At 34.7% G+C, this 13911-nt stretch overlaps 3 protein-coding genes across 5 annotated transcripts in view; 2 read left to right on the top strand and 1 right to left on the bottom strand.

Annotated features, from left to right (window-relative positions):
- Positions 1–3268, top strand: part of nr3c1 (nuclear receptor subfamily 3, group C, member 1 (glucocorticoid receptor)) — a 34793-nt gene extending 31525 nt beyond the window's left edge. Inside the window, exon 9 of the mRNA XM_051649227.1 lies at positions 516–3268. Within this exon, the coding sequence (XP_051505187.1) occupies positions 516–668 (153 nt within the window). The 3' untranslated portion in view covers positions 669–3268. The remainder of the gene's footprint in view (positions 1–515) is intronic.
- A 1651-nt stretch (positions 3269–4919) lies between these two features.
- fgf1a (fibroblast growth factor 1a) lies at positions 4920–8642 on the top strand. Of its 3 annotated transcripts, XM_051649233.1 has the most exons (4): positions 4920–5478; positions 6904–7007; positions 7097–7185; positions 7274–8642. In XM_051649233.1, exons 1-4 carry the CDS (start codon positions 5253–5255, stop codon positions 7299–7301), a joined length of 447 nt encoding a protein of 148 aa, XP_051505193.1. In that variant the 5' UTR covers positions 4920–5252; the 3' UTR covers positions 7302–8642. The 3 variants fall into 3 exon arrangements, with proteins under 3 accessions (XP_051505193.1, XP_051505191.1, XP_051505192.1); XM_051649231.1 differs by having other exon boundaries at positions 4939–5478; positions 7097–8642; XM_051649232.1 differs by having other exon boundaries at positions 4953–5460; positions 7097–8642.
- Positions 8166–13796, bottom strand: LOC127412672 (NEDD4 family-interacting protein 1-like). The gene is made up of 7 exons (XM_051649230.1): positions 13360–13796; positions 12181–12268; positions 11953–12083; positions 11784–11871; positions 10128–10252; positions 9863–9929; positions 8166–9735 (listed from the first exon to the last, which is right to left on the bottom strand). The coding sequence occupies exons 1-7, from the start codon at positions 13387–13389 to the stop codon at positions 9629–9631; spliced, it is 636 nt and encodes a 211-aa protein (XP_051505190.1). The 5' UTR covers positions 13390–13796; the 3' UTR covers positions 8166–9628.
- Positions 13797–13911: the final 115 nt, after the last annotated feature.

Below are 13911 nucleotides of genomic sequence, written 5' to 3'. Positions count from 1 at the left end.
TTGATAGTAGTCTTGACCAACCTTTTTGGAGATTTTGGTCGTTCCCCATTCAAGTAAATCAGAGCTGCACTTTAATGACTGGAAATAGCTCCCCGAGACCGTTCCAAAGATGGCCGCCAGTGGACTGACTTGTTAGAAAGACTTTGGGCAGGACAGTCAAGAGCAGAGAGCCAGTCATAAAAGTGGATGTTTACTGTCAAGTCTTAAAGGAGAAGCAGCACCAAAACCAAGTGTTTCTGACAGAGGGTCAGAATGAGGGTGGAAAATTATCATTTTACAAATAAATAAATAAATATATATATATATATATATATATATATTTTTTTTTGTGCAAAGTAATGTTCTTATATTATAAGTGAACCTTAAGGAACATATTAAAATAAAAAAAGGTATGTCATGACCCCTTTAATAAATCTTTGTCTTATTGTGTATTATTCATCAGTCCACTTTCATCCAAGGAAAACATGTTTGTTTTTATTATTTTTGGAATTCCTAACATGTCAATTTCTGCGCAGATGGTGGGTGGACTCCTGAACTTCTGTTTCTACACATTTGTAAATAAATCCCTGAGTGTGGAGTTTCCCGAAATGCTTGCAGAGATCATCAGCAACCAGTTACCAAAATTCAAAGCTGGGAGTGTCAAACCGCTGCTCTTTCACCAGAAGTGACATTTCTCCCAGCAGCAGGACATGATGCCTTAAATGCCCACCCTGTTCTCTCTCTCCACCCGTGACAGCAGACTGAAGGAGGTAGTGCAGTGTGCACTGCTGCACGGGGAGAGTGAGGGGCAGGGACTGTATGCAACCCAGCACAGAGCTCCATTACTGATAAGAAAAAAGTGGAGTGAGAGGAAGAGACGGGTAATTAAACAGAGGTTCTAAAAAGCTAATGACATAACCATGAATCTTATGTATAGTAACCGATTGTCCCATATACACCGATCAGCCACAACATTAAAAACACCTGCCTAATATTGTGTAGGTCCCACACGTTCTGCCAAAACAGTGCCAACCCACTTCTCAGAATAGCAATGTTTTGAAAAGTGAAAGTGTACTATATAGTCTACTGTAAGTGCTGTGGTGCTACATCTGCTCGAAAAATTAAAGATGTGTGAAACATATAGTGACCTTAGAGAATTAGCTTTCTTCTACTAATTGTTTATACTGGGAGTCAAAAACCTGAGACGACATACACCGATAAGCCACAACATTAAAACCACCTGCCTAATATTGTGTAGGTCCCTTTCATGCTGCCAAAACAGCGCCAACCCGCAACCCGAGATGCTTTACTTCTCACCACTATTGTACAGAGTGGTTATCTGAGTTACCGTACACTTTGTCAGTTCGAAATAGTCTGGCCATTCTCTGTTGACCTCTCTCATCAACAAGACATTTCCATCCGCAGAACTGCCACTCACTGGATGTTTTTTGTTTTTGGCATAAATTCTAGAGACTGTTGTGCATGAAAATCCCAGAAGATCAGCAGTTACAGAAATACTCAAACTAGCCCATCTGGCACCAACAGTCATGCCACGGTTTAAATCATTGGGATCACATTTTTTCCCCATTCTGATGGTTGATGTGAACATTAACTGAAGCTCCTGACCTGTATCTGCTTGATTTTATGCACTGCACTGCTGCCACACGATTGGCTGATTAGATAGTTGGTGCCAGATGGGCTGGTTTGAGTATTTCTGTAACTGCTGATCTCCTGGGATTTTCATGCACAACAGTTTTGGCAGCATGAAGGGGACCTACACAATATTAGGCAGGCGGTTTTAATGTTGTGGCTGATCGGTGTATGTCGTCTCAGGTTTTTGACTCCCAGTATAAACAATTAGTAGAAGCTAATTCTCTAAGGTCACTATATGTTTCACACGTCTTTAATTTTTTGAGCAGATGTAGCACCACAGCACTTACAGTAGACTATATAGTACACTTTCACTTTTCAAAACATGATCTTTTATGTCAATCAAAATAGACTTTGAACTTCAACTGATAAAAGTATAAAATAATCATTTAAATAAAATGAACAGTAATAATGGCTTTAGCTTGGTTTGAAAATCAAATACATTTTGTATAACAGCATATCTTTACTGTTTTAAAATTCATGTCGCTGACTGCTAACAGAATTACATCCATGTACAGAAAAGGGAAAATGTGCCTTTTTTAGCTTATTTTAAGCCGTTTTATTTACCTGTCCACACCAGACATTTTGCATCAGCTGTGTTAGGACTTCATAGTTGATTGTACTTTTATACCCAATTGCACTTGTAATTTTACAAATTGTTGTGTTTATTTTTGGCAGCTCAGTGATCTGTTGTGTGAACTAAAAAAATTATCCTTATTGATATGGCATAGAGATAAGGAGTCTGACGATCGACATACTTTTTATGTTGGTTGGACGTCAGTCGAGAAATGCAACTTGAGCACTTTCACTCCTTTTAAATGCTTTAAAAAAGCTGGTTTAAGTTTGATCTGCAGAAATATACTATGTGTATTAGAGTATAAGAAAGCCATTTCTTTATTAATTTTCACCTCACATAGGAAGTATGCAATGTAAATCATGAGTCGACAGTTTTGTTCATGTTTTCGTGTGTCTTTGTTCCTTCGCTGTTGCTGGCTTACAAAATAATGCTGCATTACACAACCAAAACAGTGGATGCAGATTACATTACATATAACACTCTGGTTCAATAAAGATGAACGTTTTTTTTGTCAATGGTAAGGAATAGAAAACAGTACAATCTAACATAGCTACACCAAACATCAGTACCTCTCAAACACTAGATTGTTTCTAGTGTAGCAGTGTACATGTTTTTTAATCCATTAAACTAACTTTGTTTTTTCTTTCCGAGTGCTGACGATCTTTGTTGGTTTAATCAGTCATACTGCAGGGTTCACTCTCTGGGAATTTCTACTCACCTGTAATGTTGCAATCTGTTATTTCTGTGCCAAACATATTTTGATTTGATTTGTACAATCTCAAACTCTGCTTGTCTTAACATGTGTCAAAGTTATATATTGGAGAGGGGTTAAAAAAAAAAAATTTTTTTTATTATTTCTTCTGTGGAAGCATAATACAATATGTTCAATACATAGATGATATCACCAGCTTTAACCTGCTTAGCATTGCATTGTGTGGTACAGATATAGAGATCAACAGTTATTCTCAAATTCTAATCAGTATCCGGGCAGCACTTTTCACACTTTGCTCTTCCGTACCTACAGATATATATGATACAAATAAACAGATGTATTTACATAAACTTTTGCAATGTGTCTAATAAAATGTTCTGTTAGACCCTATTGTGTTAACAGTGAATCCTCATGAGATGATGCAGTTATTGGAATTCAAACACATGGAAAAAATGGAAGACAATTTGTAATGCAACGATTCTGTCTTTATCAACCATTTAAACATCTGCTGTTTTGCCATAAAAACAGCCTGTCATTTCTTTTGGGGTGAGAGTCAGCAAACAAATGTGAGATTTAAAATTGCATGAAAGTATATATTTAAGTTCATCTTAAACACTTTCATCTTTTTGTGTGTCAAGTTTTAATAGTGCAGTATTTTAATTATGCTGATTGATTACCTAAAAACCTGAGCACAATTAAAAAGAAAGGCTGGGGTGACAGACTGTATTTTGTAATGATAGCCAGATACTTTATGCCCAAAACCAAGTGCATCAACGTCTCTTAATTGTGCAGTGCAAGGCCTAAAAATAAAACTGCTTACAATTCTCTACTGCATAAGAGTTTAGCAGCAGTCACACATTAAAATAGTATTCCATCTTCTGACAACAAAACATACCATCTCAAGCACAGCCTTGAATTAATGATGTCCTCCAGAGAATCAGCCAATCATATTTGTCCACTGTAGTGGACAGTGGAGTAACTACAGGCAATGCAGGGTTTAGCCACACTGGGGCACAGGGTGAAAAGGGGGCCCACGATGGCCAATGAAAGTGACCAAGAACGACTCCCACACAACAGGGGGGGTCCCCGACAGGGGATGTGTGCTAGGACCCGTAAGATCCACCATTTCAGTGACACCATATACATGTCGCTGTTTTAAGTCCGCTGGGGATTTTGATTTATCCCAGTGACTCGTGTCTTTGAAATCCATTTACCAAAAAATTCATATAGTGGCCATTTCTGTAGATTACAACTTTGTACCAGTAGGTGGCAACAAATTAGCATCTTTTTGTTATGAATGAGTCACTGAATCATTGACTCGACTGATTCGTGAAAAAAACAACACAGAATGAGACAATGGAAGTAAACAAGAATGATTCCTTCAAAAACACTGTTTCAATCAGGAACTAAACACCTCTAGTTTGGGAGAAGTGCAGGGAACGTTGTTGTGATTGATGAATTGGCTTCTTTCTGAACTACTTTCGTTGGCAGAGAAGAAATGCACAAATTAACTGGACAATTTTTTTCTGAAACACAAGTTATTTAATATAGAGCTGTTCAGCCATGACATCAATTTGTAGGCTAATTTGCCATGGGATCCCTCCGGATCTTCCTATGTGCATATTATGAATATAATATTTAAGCAAGATCACACAAGCAAGAGTGCTGTTGTTCTGAATATCAGCATGACTGTGGATTGCGCGTGTGCTACAATAGATCAACTGATTCGTAATAGAACTTTTCAGCCATGGGTCCCAAATGGATTTTCCTGTGTGTGTTTCTGTGGTCTTTCAACTTATTAGTAAAATAAGGACTGTGGTAATCATTACTTGATGATACGTGGATGTTTTGTTCTACAACATATATTACAGTCATATCTGTCAATTCACCTTTGCGATATGACATTTGGAACCCATGGCTGAAAAGTTCTATTACGAATCAGTTGATCTATTGTAGCACACGCGCAATCCACAGTCGTGCTGATATTCAGAACAACAGCACTCTTGCTCGTGTGATCTTGCTTAAATATTATATTCATAAACTGTTTACATAAACATATACAGCAACACCTTTCTGCTGGGACTCAAGATAATAAATATGTCTTGTTGAAACAGCTGGCGCAAGAGTGTTTACACGTGCGCATCAACCGCAGTCAAAGGGTTAATGAATACAAATCGTTCGTCAGCACATGCTGCTAAAGCATTACTGGTTGTGTCTGCAAACCTAGTGAGCTGCATCCCTAGGCAGGATTTTTGCATCATAAGGGTGTTCCGAGGCAGCTGCTCAAAATGCTGTTTCGGTAGGCATCTCGCTAGGTATTGAGACATTCATTTTATGTTTGCAAATAGTGATAAGCTCAGGGTAGATCGTTCATTAGTAGGCATGACAGAGGCAGATATTACGGTGTTTTTGCCAGGGACCGACGCATTCAGCTTTCCAGATCACAGGAAGCTAACACGCTTATACTGCATGAATGGTGGATATCACCTTCAGATCCTGCCGGACGGGACAGTGACTGGGACACGAGATGAAGATAACTACAGTGAGTTATGCGTTTCATGTGTGTGCAATGACTCTTCCTACCAGCATGATAACGCATTTAACGGGTTGTTTATTGAGTTTCTCTACAGGTTCGGTTATGGGGCGTAAACAGAGCTGTTTATTGGTGCTAAAGGTGGCATAGCCTGTCCTGGTGAACAGACTATCAAGATTCCGAATGCATATTTATCCAACAAATATATTTCAGTCTGTTTTTAAGATTTACGCATTTCAGTTGTATTACACATTTCCATCAAACTGAATTGAGCAATCTTTAAATAATCTACCTTATTATAAATTAGGCATAAATGTGAATTATTTTAGTTTAATTAAATACATCACATTATGCTTAATTTACGGTACATTGTATTAAAGATTAGTCAGTTCAGTGTGATGGAAATTTGTCATAGAATTGAAATGTGTAAATCCTAAAAATACTTGAAATATATTTTGTTGCGTGTGTGTGTGTGTGTGTGTGTGTGTGTGTGTGTCCTATTAAAGGAATAGTTCACCCAAAAAAAAAACAAAACAAAAAAAATCATGATTTAGCCTACTAATCCTCATGCAAAATGTGTATGACTTCTGCAGAACACAAAGATTTTTAAAAGAATAACTCTGTTGGTCCTTAAAATGTAATTGAATGTTGATCAGACCTTTGAAGCTCCCTGTATATCTTCAGAAGCGATATGATAAATGTGGGTGAGAAACAGATCAATATGTAAGTCCTGTTTTTACCATAAATCTCCACTTTCACTTTCAAAATGTGAAAGTGGAGATTTATAGTAAAAGTGAAAATGGAGATTTATGGTATACAAAAAAATGTTTTATTTAAAATAAAATATTGATCTGTTTCTCACCCACACCTATCATATCCCTTCTGAATTCATGGATTAAACTACTGGAGTCTTATGGATTACATTTATGCTGCCTTAATGTGATTTTTGGAGCTTGAAAGGGATGATCACCATTCACGTGCATTGAATTGACCAACAGAGCTGAAATATTCTTTTAAAAATCTTTGTGTTCTGCAGAAGAAAAAGTCATACACATCTGGGATGTCATGTAAATTAGATTTTTGGGTGAACTATCCCTTTAAGTATTATTATGTTGGCACTCAATAAATTAATTTCTTAATTTCAAAGGGTTTTTATACAAATCCTAAAGACAATAAATAAATAAACTACTAATTTTAAGACAATATTAACATTATTTAATGGAAGAGATCATCGTCTTAACATGGTTACCTAGCAAGTTTTCTGAATAGTTTTAACAAAACTTTCTTTTCAACCCTCAAAAACATTTGTCCTTGTCTCCTGTTAATATGGGCTGATGGTATGTGGGACATTGTTCTGGAATCTGATATTTTTCTAAGTATCTTTTTCAACACCCTCCTGTGTGTTGGCAACAGTCTTTCTTTGTGTGTGTGTGTGTGTGTGTGTTTTCACAGGCATACTGAGAATAAAGGCTACAAGTCCAGGAGTGGTGGTCATTGAAGGAACAGAGGCAGGACATTACCTCTCTATGAATGTAGATGGCAAGCTGTATGCTTCAGTAAGTGTAAGCTATCATTTCTGATAAAAATAGGAAAATCAAATATGAGTGCAGTTTTACAGCTATTGTTTGTCTTTCTGTTTTCGCAGTCATTAGTTACGGATGAAAGTTATTTTCTGGAGAGGATGGAGGAGAACCACTACAACACATATCAGTCTCAAAAGCATGGTGAAAACTGGTACGTCGGAATCAAAAAGAATGGGAAAATGAAACATGGCCAAAGAACACACACTGGACAAAAGGCTATTTTCTTTCTCCCTCGACAGGTGGACCAGGAAAAGAACTAAGGCCTGAGAACTGCTAGTTACACAAATGTGTATTCATTAAAATTACTTAATCACGTAGAATAACAGTACTTCACATTACTGAGACAAACAACACATGACCTTTAACTAACTTGCTGAGGCAGATATCTCATCAGATATCTGTTATATCTCTGTCTCTATATAGAAAATGTAATATATATATATATATATATAAACTTAATTGTAATAAACACACTAACATAAGTTTATTAACTCTTGAATTTAGCCAGGTCGAAGCTCACTATTTAAATATGCACTAGTCACTAACAAAAATAAAAATAATACACTGCTGTACACTTACTGTTGCTTTAAGAAGAGAAATAGGTTCTTCTAGTTTTTACCTCATTTTGAAAGGGCACTGAATGTTTTATTTTCTTTGTATTATAATTTGTGTCTTATTATACCTGTCCTGTATTTCTTTTCTCTTAACAATATACAGTAGACAAATCATCACTACTCTGCCTTGTGAATGTACCATTCTGGATTGCTTGCAACACTGTAAAACTGTTCAATGTAATCAACTGATCTGTGATTTGACCTTCATGTGGAAAAAAAAGATTATATATATATAAACAATTATATTAACTCCAAATAAAGTGTAATTGAAAGATATATTTTAAAGTGAATACATTTGCCACTGCAGCCATTACAATTAAATTATATTGCAAAATAAGATATCAAAACAATGGATTTTACAGTAGATCTTAACTGTTTAATCAATGAATGTGCAAATAATGGATTTGTGTGCAACTGTTAAAGTTCACAATCCCTTCTAAAAAGAGGCAATGTTATTTTTTAATACGAGATATATATATATATATATATATATATAAACATACAAAGTAAACTGGAGTTGTCATAGAAGTTACATTTATTAAAAGTTACTTGACAAGTGTAAAACATATAAATCACAAATAACACATTGTGAAGCACTATCTCATACTGCAGTCTTCAATAAAAATAAATCAATTAATCATCTAATGCTACATTTGGCATCATAAAATGTTCTATTACGCAAACCAGATGCTTGATTGATTAAGCGCATAACAATGTATTCAGATGTGCTTGAATGCTGAATCAGTTTGCAATTAATCTAGGCTTACCTTTTAAATAACTAATATTTTGGTCCTCTTTATGACAGCAATTCGAAACAGGCTTAGGTATCATTGAATAAACTTAAAAAGGACCCGGCATTTGTTCTCTGTGTTTTTTTGTTCTGTGTGTATATCTTAAAAGTGTTCATTTACAACGTTTGACGTCACTCTCTTCTTGTGTACCTTATATACATACTTTTTTCTAATTCACAAAAGAAGTTAAACTATTAGATTTACTCACAAAGTAAAATTACAACTTTCCCACAAATTAAGAGAAAACTCTATGATGGCATCACTGCTTATTGTAATTTAAAGGTGCACTAAGAAATTTGTTGAATATGTCGTCTTGGACTTACACTGACACCTAGGGGTGTGGATGTAGCATCATTTAAACAATAGTTTTCAATTGCCAATGCCATTGCAGAAATTCACTATTCACAGTCAGCCATGATTGATTTCATTCATGAGTGAAAGTTTCCAAAAACAGGGAGGTTAATGAGATTAAGCTAGTAGTATTTTCATCTGGTCACGTGATGCTATCATGGCAGCCCCCATGAAGACCCTCTCCATGTAGAATAAAACAGCTTTTATAAGGTTACTGATATGACTGGAGTCTTCATCTCATGTGCGTGGTCGTGATTTTATAAATATGTTTCAAAATTACAACAAATTCCTTTAGGAGCAGAACTTTTTTTTTTAATGAGGAAAAAATGACTGAGTGCACATATAAAATGCCAAACACATGCACATTAACTGCATAAATAATCCATGTATTATGACTGCACTTTATATTAAGCACTGATAAATGGTTGGAGGACGGCTAAAATCCTTTAGTAAAATGCCAATCCATTAATCAATTAGATCCATTTTGTAAACAACAGAGATGCAAGGGTGTCAAAAGCAGATGTATTTGGAAGATGTATGTCCTGAAGATTCAAAAACCTGTAGGCAGCTTGCTTTGAGTTTGCTGTTTTGTTCATTTTGCAATTATCCTGAGGTTTAAAATCTATGCATAAACAGATTTTTTTTTTTTTTAATTAACAGAAAATACTTAACCTAGATTTTACTTATATATTCAATCATTTAGATTATTGAAATATTTATTTTTACATTTTAAAACAATCTCTTTTAATTAATCTTTTACATTCTTATCACTAATGCGGGCATTACTGCACACACATAAACACACCTAAAACCCAGTGAATAATTTCTTATGATTTACCTAATAGATAAAAAGAACTCGGGTTCGAGGAAGGGTCGACATGGAATGATCTGCCATGTTGCGAACTCTGGAGTAGTTGACAAATCCCCGGAAGAAGAGCAGGAATCCTGGATGGAATTAAAAATTACACTTAATAATGTGTACAATTTTAAATTAAGTTGATTAATTTAAATCAATTTAATGGGGAGCAAAAATAAACATGTAAATCATATATTCAAGCAAACATACACTCACCTACAACAAGGAAAACCCACCACAGCCAGTATTGCCCATCAAAATATCCAGGGAAGTAAGTAGAAAACTGTTTCAACCACAGAAACAAAGAAAGTGAGTGTTGCTTATCCTCTATTACATTGCAAAAAACTAAACAAATATTTTAAACTACTAAAACACTTATTTTAACCTCTTACAAAATATTACAGCTCTATCCAAACACATAGATCTGTATAGAGCAATTATTGGTTCTGTCTTAAAAAGCAACATTAGCATCATCTCGTACTCTGACAATCAGGACCCATTTAACCAGGGAGAGTCCAAACCCAGAGATGGCACCATAGCGGCCAGCAGCAGAGTTGGTCAGACAGAAGGACAGGAAAAAGCCAATCCAGTTAAAGAGGAATGCCACTGGGGATGCAAAAGAATATAACCATTAACATATCTGCTGCAGTTGTGTCCATATGTAAATCCATCAATTCATTTATTCACCCATCCATCCATAATACATAAAAGAATATCAAACTGCATTTTTTTTTTTTAAATAATTAGTTAATTCACAAGACTCTAGACTGTCATTTAAAGAGTTAAACTTCTGCCGCACTGAGTCAAGTGACAACAACATGACATCAATTTCCTTGAAGCGCTCCTACAGACAAAGCGCACAACAGAAGTGCCTCTGGTAAGAAATCCTAAGGTTTTTCATTGAAACCTGTTTGGTTGTAAAGAGGAGAGTCTCTAGTTTCGTTTGATATGCCACATTAAAAAATCCGTTCATTTTTCGCGCGTCAGCGCCTCGATAAACATTATGTCCACGTATGTGGAAACTCAATGTATTTCCTCATAAGCAGAAAAAACATGTTAGTTATTTTGAACAACTTTCAACTCTAACACATCTGTGGGTCATTTAGCTTCATTTTAATATACATTTTGTTATGTTTAATTTTGTTATCACTGTGCAATCCGGTGCTATTCATTAACATTAGTAGATGCATTCCTATATATTTATTGTGCATTTTTACGTTGAGAATAAATGGGTTCAGCCAAGTTGAAAAATTTTGCTTTTAGAGGGTTTATATGGAGTTAGAGTGAAAATAAGGTGCATTTCAAACTGTTCTGAGACCAGTGAAGACAGACAGCACACTGGAGGTTAAGTCATTCACTAAATAGGGAGCAAGGGTGCATCCTATAGCTTTCCTATGCAGCTAAGTGCATTCACTCCTAAAATCCGACCAAAAGTTCAGCTTCAGACTGCAGATGATGTTTGGACCACTCAACATGTTTGGCAGACGTGGGACAATGATAATGATAATCAATACATAGATTCAGAATTTATAATGTATAATTTTATTTCAACATGGTTGGCAGTGATTGGATGATACTGGACATTACTTTGAATAAGAATGATTTATTCAGCTTTACAGAAAATCAGCTGTAATGTCTGTAACATCTCAAAAACATGAATAACCAACACTCCTGGAAACAAAACAAAACAATTGGACTTTCTATAGCTTAGTGTTATTTAAAATTTCACAACGCAGTCTCACTGTCCACATATGTGGACATCAATTTTTAGGAAAATTATTTGCTCTTGAATTATTTATTTATTTGTTTATTAAGTGCTACTAGTTACAAATCAAAAAGGGAAATGGAAAATGCACACAGCAGCCACGCGGGGGTCTCAGCAGGTTAAACATCAAATATGTTCGGACTATCTGTGAATATGTTGCGTCACACAGCATTTATGCTTTCAGTATGGACAGATAAATTACTTGACGCAAGTTAGGACACTCAGCAAATTTTACATTTGTTCTCTTTTGGAAAGATGAACCGATAAATGTTATCCAATAAAATGCTCTTTAGAATGATAATTTCCCCTCACACCTAATACCATGAGGTCTTTCAAGGGAAAATTGTCATTGTGAGCACTGTAGACTCTTACTGAAAAATGTCAGCATGAATATCCCATCATTTCCAACCCGCAGTTGATCTGTATCATGAAAGCCATCCCTGGCAATAAAGTCCTCATCCTGTAATATAGGTACAAGTAAAGATGTGTCAAAAAAGTAATCCTTTAACAAAAATAATCACAGATGTGTCACAAATCTTACCCTGTCAGTGACGAGGGGTACAGTGGACTCTGCTTTGCTCCTCTCTGCCTCATCATATGATGGCAATGATGTGGCAACATTGTATGAGGGAGGTTTGGGGTACACGTCATCCTCTTTGTACTCAAAAAAAGCTGCATCAAAAAAAATAAATCAAGTACTGTGTAAAAAAGATTCTGAATCATCATGTCTGTAATTTCAGGCCTGTCAGCAGCAGTTGTTAGATGTTACCTGCGTTACTTGCTCCAGTGGTGCTGTATGGTGGAGGAGCATCAGTTGCTTGTTGGATCACCTCTCCTGCCTCCGCCTCATTATTCAACTACAGACAAGAAGAAAAAAATCTGGTGATATTTAGAAAAGCTATAATGTTATTTAATGTAGCACTCCAAAATTGAAAAGTGAAATTATATTTATATATTAATAAAATACATTCAAAATAAATCTTATCTAAAAATATTTAATATATTTTAAAATAAATGTAACAGTTAAATATGTGAATAAAATTTGAACAACAATATAAAAACACATATTATATTTAAAGTAAAAGTATAATATTACATATTATAATATATTAAATTAACTTAGTATGATATAAAAATACATTGTATTTAAAAACATGTATTACATAGAATATTAAATATACAAGTACATATTAAATTTATTATATTAAATATGTTTTAAAATATTAAAATTATAAATGTAACAGTTAAATAAGTTTAAAAAAATTCAATAACAATTAAATACAATATAAAAATACATATTACATTTAAAAAAATTATTATATAATATTAAATATATTTTGAAATATTACAAATTAAAAAATTACAAAAAATAAAAATTAACTAAATATAATATTAAATATAATTATAAATAAATTTATTCTATGCAACATACATAAAATACATAATATAAATATATATTAATTTATTACATGAAATATTTAAATATACAGTATTTTGAAATAAAAAATTAAATAATATTACCAAGAGTTTCTTTAGGTTTTAGATGAGCATTAACATACAAAACAGGAACACCACTGTCTTATTTGCAAATCAATGCATTTGTTTAATTTGTACCTCGACTGTAACATGACATACTCTCTGAAGACAACTACACTTTAATGACCCGACTGAAGGCAAATAATAATAATAATTAATCATAATATAGCGCTTAATTAAGAGCCATTTGTTTTTCCGGTTTGGTTAACGAAGGCCTTAAAGCGGTGGCTAACCAGCTAATTAATCTGATATTAACCGTGTCTTTCCTAAAAATAAAAAAAACATTGTAATCCAGTGCTAGAGAACAAATTATTAAGCCTTATTCGACTCAATAAATGTCCATAAAACCATCGACCTTCGATGAAAAACCCCTATGTGAAAACCAAACAAATACGCTACATCATGCTGTTACCTGCTGATATCCACTTCTTGGATCTGTCATTCTTAGTTTTGCGTCGATCTCTTCACTTAATAACTCATACAGAACAAATAATTATATGTTCAAATAAACCGTTAGTCAATATTGCAATTTGCCCACTCTTTTTAGTGATATTAATTTATAAATGTTCGTATGAAGACTGATTGCCAGTACTAGGCTAATCTATTGCCCAAACAATGGCGACTGCTCATGCTCAGTCGGGTTCAGTGTCAGTGTTTAAAACCCAGTGAGCTGACTACCTAGACAGCATTTTAACACATAAGCGCTTTCCGAGTCAGCTGAGCGCATATGCTGTCTAGGGAGATATCGCGCTAGGTTTTGAGACACAATCCATGTTTGTGTTATGACGGCGCAAACTCCACTCTGTTATGTAACCAAAAGTGTTCCATTGGTGACTTTGACAGACCTTTAAACAAAAAAGTACACCTTTAAATACATTTTTTATTTTTATTTAAATGATTGGGTGATGATAGGAAAGAGGGAGCTCATCAAAATTATGAATACATTCGTGTGTGTGTGTGTGTG

The sequence above is a fragment of the Myxocyprinus asiaticus genome, chromosome 22 (assembly GCF_019703515.2).
Source record: "Myxocyprinus asiaticus isolate MX2 ecotype Aquarium Trade chromosome 22, UBuf_Myxa_2, whole genome shotgun sequence".
Taxonomy (NCBI): Eukaryota; Metazoa; Chordata; class Actinopteri; order Cypriniformes; family Catostomidae; genus Myxocyprinus; species Myxocyprinus asiaticus.
Note: the sequence above shows the minus strand (reverse complement) of the source record. Positions and strands in the feature narration are given on the sequence as shown.

Excerpts from the sequence above, each read along its gene's own strand:
- LOC127412672 (XM_051649230.1), bottom strand. The coding sequence starts at position 13,389 with ATGACAGATCCAAGAAGTGGATATCAGCAG. Across the intron at positions 12,269-13,359 it reads CAAGAAGTGGATATCAGCAG|TTGAATAATGAGGCGGAGGC; the intron begins GTAACAGCATGA and ends TCTTGTCTGTAG. Across the intron at positions 12,084-12,180 it reads CACTGGAGCAAGTAACGCAG|CTTTTTTTGAGTACAAAGAG; the intron begins GTAACATCTAAC and ends TTTTTGATGCAG.
- fgf1a (XM_051649231.1), top strand. The coding sequence starts at position 5,253 with ATGTTTGCAAATAGTGATAAGCTCAGGGTAGATCGTTCATTAGTAGGC. Across the intron at positions 5,479-6,903 it reads CAGTGAGTTATGCGTTTCAT|GCATACTGAGAATAAAGGCT; the intron begins GTGTGTGCAATG and ends GTGTTTTCACAG. Across the intron at positions 7,008-7,096 it reads ATGGCAAGCTGTATGCTTCA|TCATTAGTTACGGATGAAAG; the intron begins GTAAGTGTAAGC and ends CTGTTTTCGCAG.